The sequence below is a fragment of the Cephus cinctus genome, unplaced genomic scaffold (assembly GCF_000341935.2).
Source record: "Cephus cinctus unplaced genomic scaffold, Ccin1 Ccin1_scaffold0898, whole genome shotgun sequence".
NCBI lineage: Eukaryota > Metazoa > Arthropoda > Insecta > Hymenoptera > Cephidae > Cephus > Cephus cinctus.
Window position 1 is genome coordinate 115,472 of NW_014333474.1, and position 10,120 is coordinate 125,591.

The 10,120-nt window shown below is 42.6% G+C and overlaps 1 protein-coding gene and 1 long non-coding RNA gene across 4 annotated transcripts in view; one reads left to right on the top strand and one right to left on the bottom strand.

The window, feature by feature from the left end:
- Positions 1-10,120, top strand: part of LOC107271110 (ankyrin repeat and sterile alpha motif domain-containing protein 1B) — a 55,579-nt gene that overhangs the window by 16,707 nt on the left and 28,752 nt on the right. For 2 of the 3 annotated variants that reach the window (XM_015746726.2, XM_025088350.1), the window contains 5 exons: positions 617-843; positions 979-1,195; positions 3,330-3,599; positions 4,206-4,485; positions 4,724-5,425. In XM_015746726.2, coding sequence (XP_015602212.1) covers positions 617-843; positions 979-1,195; positions 3,330-3,599; positions 4,206-4,485; positions 4,724-5,425 — 1,696 coding nt within the window. The remainder of the gene's footprint in view (positions 1-616; positions 844-978; positions 1,196-3,329; positions 3,600-4,205; positions 4,486-4,723; positions 5,426-10,120) is intronic. The other variant, XM_015746727.2, reaches the window with a different exon arrangement.
- LOC112494861 overlaps positions 8,949-10,120 on the bottom strand; it is a 12,428-nt gene continuing 11,256 nt past the window's right edge. The window contains exon 2 of the long non-coding RNA XR_003060758.1: positions 8,949-9,352. This is a non-coding gene — a long non-coding RNA (uncharacterized LOC112494861). The remainder of the gene's footprint in view (positions 9,353-10,120) is intronic.

The window sequence follows — 10,120 nt, forward strand, 5'->3', positions numbered from 1 at the left end:
TAATGTCAATTATCGGATTCAATATCGCTGCTCTCGGTAAGCCAGTACAAATACCCCTATGGTACGGTAATAACAACATAGGTGCATGCGAATCCGATCCCAGTTTGAATCCTATATGCGATGGATGGATGATTGGTGGTGCTGCTGCTGCTGATTCTGATCCTGATGCACGCGCTGCCGATAGTACTGCCAGTGCTATTCGATGCTCCCTGTCTGCCAATTCAACATCACACGTCATTCGTCTTTGGCAAAGCCGAACCATCTCCCTTGAATTCCAACCCTTTTTGAACACCATTTAATTCCCATTGGGTTTCGTTGCGGATTGACGCTGTGCTCTCTTATACTTCGAGCATCGTAATTCGGAGCGATATGCATGAATAACTTTTTTTTCTTCTAACAATTCGTAATATCACGATCTGATCCCAGGTGGATGATGTCGACTGATTTATTTTGTAAATGATACAAGTGTTATTCGATTCGTTGCAAAATGACCTGTCGATATAATATCGTATTAATCTTTTTTTTTTTTGTCACCCTTAGAATAATATTTTTTGTTAATTAAATTTTCTTTTTTTTTTTTTTTTTTTTTATTAATCCGTCACATTGCTTTTCGTAGAGCCGTTGTGGAAGTGCTGCTGGCGGCTGGTGTCGACGTGAACACACGAACGTCTGCGGGGACCGCGATGCACGAGGCTGCACTCTGCGGGAAGATGGAAGTGGTGCGTGCGCTTTTGGATCGCGGAGTCGATCTGGGTATCAGAGATTCAAGGCACAACACCGTATTGGATTTGTTAGGACAATTTCCGCCGCACGTTACCCAAGACATTACAGCCGTTATAAAGAGTACGTTTTACGTTCTTATTATTAGATTCTTTATTGTGTTTTCACTTTTCGTCCTAATGCTTTTCCTCGGTCGTGTAGAAAAAATAAAATTCATTCCGCGGGACAATTAATTTTATGAAAATTTTTATTTCACAGGACACAGATCCTCGTCCGGTGTGGAGAGTGATGCCGACAGTGAAAATTTACCACCGATTCCCGTGCAGACTAACGACTCCCTGGGTAGCCCTTATGAAAACGTACGTCCTGGGGATGACCTTTCACCGGCAGAAGGAACCTCTCCCACGCAATGGCAATTCTATCACAAGCCTCGACACGACGATCGACGAATTTCCGGCACTTCCGTCATGTCTTTGTGAGTATTTTCCTATTGAGTTCTTATAGAGTTTCCGCATCGACGATGATTCAGAAAGAGAATCATTATTTGAGAAGTAGATTTTTTCTTGTACATACAGCTATGCTGCATGACAATTCAGTGATCGGTATTTCAAAAATTGACTCAAACGAAGAAAAATTAACCGCACGTCTCTATTAATGGAATCTAATTGCACCGATAATTTTTTCGGATGATTCTTTGATATTCAATCAAAAGATGGATATTAATGGAACGCTGATAAATCGGTGCAAGAAGAATATTGTTCATTATTCAGTCAGTTCTACCAAGCTAATTAAGTATCGGGCGACTCCATTCGTTTTGTCGTGCGTGAGGTGATTTAAGAAAAAAATTGTTTCCACGATTTATTCTTGCGAATCGAACGATTTCATCCGATTGCCGCTAATCGCGGAAATCAACGCCACTGACGGGGCAAAGCGCGTCTCGATGCACCCAGTGACCAATCCTCTCACCAGCTTCAGCTTGAGGGAACCCAATCCGTTTTGTACTCCGTGATCGTTGGACATTATTCCTACCGATTCAGGTTTCCACCTTACAGTGCCCACTTTATTCAGCCACTCTCTACAATTTACCTCTCACGGTAAGTTGTCCTCCGATATAGTTTAAATCACTTGCGCGAACATTACGGACCGCTGGTGAGTTCGGCCAATAAGAACGTTCGAAACATTTAACTCCAGTGTGTCGACGTTGCGTAAACTTCGCACGAGGTTGAAAACAGTGCAGACGTGTTAAAGGCAACAGAGTTCGTGGAACCTTGCTTCGATATGGATAGCGCAGAATTTTAATAGTCTGTGCAGGAGTATTTTTACAAGTATCCTTGCTTCCGCGAACTTCCACTTTCTGTCTCTCTTCATCTTCATATATTAAGCTTCACTCTTCTTCTTCTCTTTCTCATTCTTTTTCGTTCACCTCTATCTCTCTCTTATATCCACCCCCGTGATGTAGATACAGGCGCGCATAATATTTTACGGAATATTCGATATGAACGAGGTTGGGTTTAATATAGGAGATGCGCGCAAACAAAAGCCTAGATGTAGACCAGAGTGAATGAACCAGTGAGCGTGCGAGGCTCGTTCGGACCGTCGAGAAGGTAGGAGGTTGAGGTGGTGGTTCAGCCAGAGGTGGAGCAGCAGTGGTAGTAAGAGGCAGAACTCGTGGAGGCGGAGGTGCTGCTGCCGCGTGTAGCCCCAGCGCGTTAAGCACCGCTTGGCTTGGTTTAATTTTCCTGATGTAGGCAGGCTACGGTGGGTCCGTTTGCCTCGTTCGCCTCACTCGCCCCGGGTCACCCCTTGGCTAAGCTCATTGCCACTGCTACTGTTACTGCCGCTGCCACGCAGCTACAACTAAGCCCGACTCGGCCGAACCAACCCTGCCGCCTGCCGCCACCATCAATGTTTGACATTGGTAGCCCCGGCTCGGTCGTCGCCTCGACATGAATCCATCACGTTAAACAATGTAAATGTTGGCACGTCTCGGCATAAAACTAATAATCATTCCTTGCCCGCAGTCTTCCCTTGCCTCTCTTCTTCCCTGGGTCCATCCGCCCTCTCTTCCTACCTCCGTCCTCCTTGGTCCTTATTTCGCAACTCGACTGACCTTCGAACCACCTTCCAGCCACCGCCTCACGCCCACTTCCCGCTCACCCTTTTCCAACCTTTCGCGCTTCCCGACACCCCATGCGACCACCCACATCGCGATCCTCGCCCCTTGGCCTTATTAAAATCTGAAGTCCTGTACCGCTGCGGATTCCGCAAGAAACTGTCGGTCTATTTGTCTACGTATCACGGGTCGTTACGAGGCTTCACCTTTTCGACGTGTACCTGGGATTTTTATATCTCCAAAAAAAAAGGAAGGCAAATTAACTTTAATTTTCAGGATGGACTTTGCTATTCTGAACTACTCTTTCAGAACTCTTATCCAATAGTAAATATACAAGTACAGAACTATACTTGCTCTATGTAGCCAGGAGAAATGAAGTTTGCGAGTGCAGCGCCTTGGTTCCTCTACGTCAAGTAGGGAATTATGGATTAAACAGTTTCTATTGAGATCCAGGTGAGATCTAGGCTTCACCTTTTTGACTGGCTGCGTCTTTCAGCGAAGACGAACAAAGCGGAGAACACGTCGGCGGAACTCGGAAAGTCCAGCAGCAACTTGAGGATTCTGAAACGAGCTCCGTTTTCGATAGTGTCATTATGTCCATGTCTGACACACTCAACTCTATTAATACTTTCGGGAGCTCTGATCGAACTCCCGAAGACATGCCACTGAACACTAGTGTCGATATAGCACTCATCAACACAACAGCAACAACAGCAACAACACCAACGACAACACCAGTATCACTTGCACCGTCAGACACTACACGGTATGAGAATGAAAAATTCGGCACCTTGCTTCCTAGGTCTCGACTTATTAGACGAAGATGCTTCTTGTGTGCATATTTGCCGTTTTTATTGAGCTGTCGGTAGTTAAATACAAGACACTTTGCATTGATTGCGCGTATTTTGCTTTGATAAAAATGAAGTACTTACCTCATTAAGGGATAAGTAAAAGAACCTGCATCAACTATGAGGATCACGCTAGCTCCTGTATAATATCAAATTTTGAGTATAAATGCGGGGCCGTTAGTTTTTCTAATAAGACACTAATACATCATCAATGTTGGTATTACGAAATCATACATTCATAAAAAGTGACAGCTTTTGAATTTTACTATATCAAGATTTTTCAATATCGCTCCGATTTTTTATATTTTTATTTTCGTTATTATTGCTCAGACAGTTGCTCGTTACAGCGATCTTGCTGTGTATTATCTAATTATTACCAGTCAGTAATGGTGTTTCTGCAAGAGTTAGGATAAAAAATAAAAAAATTTCGTATGATAATAAAATATTTGACTTTTTTTTTTATCAGAGCAGTTAATTATGGAACAGTAAGGGAATTACACGTATCAATGATTTGATTGGAACAGAGGATCGGACAGCAGTCTCTACAACCAAAATGTTGCGGGGCCTAGAGGTGCTATGGAGGGTAGTTTCGTCTCCGAGGATTTGTCCTTGACATTGCCCACGGGATTCGGGGGTGGCCGGGACTCCGACCAGTTGAGCGTCTCGTCCTCGTCAAGTATCGGAGGGCCAAGTCCCCGCGAGCGACGTTGTTTGCCAAGCGATCCCACTGCCGCTGGAATTTACCTGCCGATGGCGCCCTTGTCAAGCTCTCTGCACAGTCCAGCATCGAACAGTAAAGTTTCGGTAAGACCCATCGCTTCGAAGTATCTCTCAGTGTTGTTTAATATAAAAAGCCTCTTCGTACCGAGGGACAGTAGAATTTTCTCCGCGTCGCGGCTCATTGGTCAAGATAATAGGTCGTTAAGTCTGCAAGTAAAAAATCTGCTTTTACTTGAAATCATCCAAAGTCGTAAACATACTTGACTCCCGAGTAAATAAAATTTGCAACTACGAGTAAAGTTTTTTTGACTTGCCATTACAGCCCACACCTCCGAAGAAGCCACCACGACGGAACCTGTCAGTCTCGCCGACGCATCTCCAGACCCAGATGTCACTTTCCGCCGATTGCTCCCTAGGTCCTAGCAACTACGAGTACCTCTTTCTGGCACGTAGTGGAGCGCGCAGCCACATCGACCTCGAGCAACTTCAGAACCGTCGCGACAATTTGCGTCACGCGACGAGAAGCGTGGACCAGTACGTAGACATGAAAGCGCGCTACGCCTCCAGCCGAGATCCACGCGAACGGGACGCCGAGCCTGTCGCCATAACCTCGATATACGAGAATCGACCGATCAAGACGCAAAATCCTCGACGTAAGCTGCGACGACATTGCGAGCGAGCATACGAAAACTATGATCTAGAGAAGTCCAATCCATCCGCTGACAAGTCACCCTGCAGCGAAAGCTCCATGATGCCCAGTGCCGAGGAAACCTACGTCTCCAGCGCCTTTCTCACGCTCAAGTCATCTCAAGAGAGTCTCCTCGGTGACAAACGTGATGGACTCGTGTCTCAGGCAGGAGGAACGGAGATTCGTGAGACCACTGACAAAAGACTACGTCGTGTACAGATGCTAGTACCTACGAGTCCGACGCACTACGTGCAACCACCTACTCCAGATCATCCTCCGCCGTCGGCTCTTCAGGCAGAAAAATCCATTCACGAACGAATTCGTCCGCTGAGTCAAGTAAGTTCTCATATCTTTCTTGTGGCATGCTGTTCTTTGTCCTCGTGACTTCTGTACGTTGCCACAGGCATCGTTGAACTGGCAAGCATTTTGACCCTTCATTTGTGGGTAAAGGGTTCACCATTCATGTCACTTTAATAAGGCTTAGGGGAGATGCATGACTGACGAGTAGATTTCGTTTGATCTTTGTGATCGGTTCTTGATGAAAATGATACTAGGTACTCCTCGAATTTATCGTGGTATACATACTGAAGAAACACGAACAGCTTATTTTACATGGAAGTAAAACCGGAACGTTGTTAAATTGCAGGAACTTAACAAACTGTTTATTGTATAGTCCGTACGGAATACGGAAAATAGACGAGCTAAAATGTTATATTAACACAAGTAATAGGAAACATAAAACGATCATTATTTTACTGTAGTTTATTCGTGTAAAGCATTATCGTGCGGATACCAGTAGGAATATGCGAAATATTGAGAAAGAGAAAAAAAAACAATACATCTAATTCAAGCATAGTTAATACCGAACTTTATCTCAAATTGCCAAGTTGCAATCGTATGTTTCCGGATATAAAACCACTTCCCTTTGAAAACGTTGAGTAACTGTACACGTAGTGCGTTAAACGGTCAGTCTTTCCTTAGCTTTCGACTGTTAATAGTTTTAATGAAATTCATAAAAGTAAATAGCAAACATAATCATCGCAGTGATACTTGATTTAATAAATATCTTATCGATAACTTAAAAAAAAAATCAGTTTACCGTAATCTGGCGCGCTGAAATAATTTTTTTTTTAAATTCATTTAATTAAAAATTTCCTATCGACAATTTTCAAGACAAACAATTTCGCATTGATTTTCGCGCTCGAATTCAAGCAAATAAATATGAATGAATCTCAAAGCAGTGGCAAAGGTCACATCCTCGACTAAATTCGAAATGTGATATCTGACTGCTATCTGCCATCCGTCAAACGTTGAGTGGGAAGATGCAAAAGTATTGATCTCAAAAGGTAAGACGCCGTATACGTGCTCCCTCGGACGAATCGAAACGTAAATCTTTGAGCAGATCCATCGAAGCCAATAGCGAAATAGCGAAGACTTTTTCCGACGAAAGTACGACTGACGTCGAATAGCCATAGGGAAAACAGGAGTATCACAAATGATGGTTGACCCCTGAGTTTGGACAGTAGATAAGCAGTCAGCGTTCCCGAAGTAGTATCCGGTTACGTTTAATATACAAGCCGTGTTTGATCTGTGATGCGATTTACAAGGAGCGGCTTTCGCTCCCTGCCGTTTGCCGCGCCATCCTGTGATCGCTCTGCTGTGAGACCGACTGCTTTCGGTTCCATCTTCTACCAAGAAGATATCTATAATACGTACCCTGCAGCTTCGCTCCCCGTTCGTCGCGTCAGCTCACCCAATGCAACCGCAATCCACGTCTCTCACGCGTCGTGCACGCTTCACGAAATATTACACAGCGAGCAATATACGTGGAATATATGTATATACACACTCGACTTCTCTGGTGTATAACTATACCATCCCTATCCCATCAATATCCCACCCCTGTTTCCTACCTGTACATTATCTGACGTCAGCCAAAAAAAAAATCTTCACATCGTTCAAATCCAACCACGCAGGCACGTCCGTGACATACGTGTCTTTCTGGCCTCCCAGGACGACCCTTCGACCCTTCAAGATGCCTTGACCGTTCCTTTGACCTCTTGAAGGCATGTCTTCACCACCACTCAAAACTGACGTCTAAGCGTCATTTCCTTAAAATAAATGTCTTCTACGATCATTATCGGGACGGAATCGGGCAGTGGGGAAATATACGAAGTTGCAGATTTTAATGTGATGCGAAACTGAAAATCTGTAGACTCCATCTCGTTATAGTAATAGAGGATAGTATGAAAGAGCGCTTGATAATGGACCCTTAATTCTTGTAAAATCGATACCTCGATAGGGATAGATGAGCGTCGTGTCGTTCTGCATTATGTAAATATATTTGGCGATGGAACAGTAGACCGGATACTGCTTCTGACGGATGAAATCAGAATCTACGTGCTAAGATGGCAGAGAAGCCAGCAAGTGACGGTTTAAATGTGGTTACCGTAGCTGGTTGCTGGCAACACTGAGAGCCGAGGTGGGGCAGAGGTTGCAGGAGCGAATGAGACAGGTATGCGTACAGGTGGAGGTTTGGAGGTTGGAAGTTGAAGATGGGAGGACTCGACTACGGCTGGCTGGATTTCACCCGTCAACTTCCGCGAATTCAACGGAGCGGCAGAATGCAAGACGCCGACACCCTTTGAATAATGAAGCCCTTCGCTTCTACGTTTCTCTGACTTCGCTTCTCCTGAGCTGCAGCGCTCGCTCTCCTTCGCTTCTCCTTGAGGAATCTACGAATTTGTCGCGATGCTTCCCTACCTCGTGGCTGATCTGTTTCTCGCTGGTACTTTGATGACAATTGTAATCTACTCAGCAAATACTACCAACCCGTATGCTCAGTCCGATTCGGCAACCGCTTATTTACTGTCAAACTGTACATAATGCTGTTATATATTTTCATTTGACATTGCAACGTACTATTTGTGAAATTCACTTAAAATACATTTTAAAATGATTTTAACATAACGCCTGTATAACTTCAGATATTTAGGCTGTTTCTTTTTGTATATTTTTAACGTATTATTCACAACCAGGGCAGACTCCCGATAGATACTATTATTGAGTTTTAGAGAAAATAATTATAAGATGAAGTACTCTTTACTGAGTCTGCTCTAAATGCAGCCTACGGCGAGCAAAATTTCCATAGAGAAGTAGCAAAACCAAAAAAATATGAGCTATGCCAATGAACTGCCACTCGCTAGTAGATTGTGATAATAGAATAGACGAATTAGCGAAGATTAATATTTCCTATTTTACGGAAAATTAGTAATACTTTTATTAGTATAATAAATTAAAGACATAATCTGGCAAAAGCGAATCGGCAATAAAGTTATCAGTTTGAGCATCTCAACTATCGGGGATTCGAATCACACTTTTGAATAAATATGGAAGTATTCATGAACTGCGACAAACCTTTGTTTAATCTGTTATAGCAAAAACGTACATGGTACGTAGATTCAAACAGGATAAATTAAGGAGACAGAAGATCAATTTATAGTTATCAATAACAATAATGAATAGTAATCTTATTTTACGTGTAATGTGGTAATCGTGTGACTGTTCTGTACAGCATTATAAACTAATGTTTCGTTACTCGATTCACCAGAGTCACAATGAAAGTAGGTACTAGTGCCAGTTAAGTCAAACTTTATACTGTAATACTGTTGTTGCTTCAATTATACTGCACGGTCACCTCATATATTTAATCGTGCGAATTGCCGTAATTTTAATCATTTGAATCTGTTAAACAGACTATTAGGTTACAGCCACGAGATATCTACATCGTTCATGTAGTTCACTTCTTAAGTCGCTTTTACGCGAGACATTTGACCACCGCCAAAGAACCGATTAACAATGAATATATAACTATATATTGAACGATGGACGATTACATTGATTATGATGTAATTTGTGAAATGATAATTATAAATTTCCATTTTCTTAAAAAAGGTTATGGATTTCAAGTATAGAACATGGAATTGTGATGCGAGCCTAATGTTAACCTTGAAGACTTATATGTTAAAATACCCGTGTGATTGGTACTGGGTCAGCCTTCCACGTGCAGTTGAAATCTCATGGAGAATGTCATTATGAATTGTATATAGTAGACAGCAGAACATTTTTTTCCAACTTAGTGGTTCTTAATTAAAAGTCGTGCAATATGCTAGGATGGGGTTTGGCAGAGATTTATTGCTTTCCGTAGTGAATCGTTGGCCATCGTTGTGGAATTTTCAATGTACCAGCTGTGCATCCGTGGTGCTAAAACATGAACTTTATTAGCACTTTTCACGAATATATTTTAAACAAAAATTGTGTTATTTTAAGGATGTTGCAGTTCCATCAGCATTCTTATAGATATCCTTTATCTGCACGCCTCAAGTCACCTGCGCCTTTTATTAAGGAAATTGTAGGGGACATTGAAATGAATATGACACCCTGTGTCATGTTACATTTGACGTTTATTACGTCATTATTGTCATTTGTTACGTTGAGTGAAGTCCTTAGGTTAAAGTCGACTTAGAAAAATGTAAAAGATAGCCGAAAGGAAGTACAGGCGAGCCACTTAGATCTTGCGATGCGTACACAGAAGACTTGTACCTCTCTGTGGAATGATTTTGTTTATCATAGGTCGATCGTAGTATCTAATAGTCCCAGCGATCGAATAATCCGAAAACTTCACGTTATTTCACAAGCTCCTATTTACGCAATATTTTCGAATTGTATTTTTCCGACCGATCTCCGAAGAGAATCCTATTTCAATAAATTTGCATCGAAATAGTGATAGTATATTTACTCGCGTTATATTTCCCACGAGGGACAGTGCGGCCACATGGAAATCTCCGTATGCGTCTGTTTTTGTTTTTAAATATCGCAAAACCGCGAAACGAGGGTATTGACATTTTCTGTGCTTTCTGACTGACAGCCTATCCAGCGCTGTAATGAAAACCTTGTGTAAACAGAAAATTTAATATTATTCAATATTTGGTAACTCTCCAGCCACAATTCCCCCTCCTCCCCCCCCCCCAA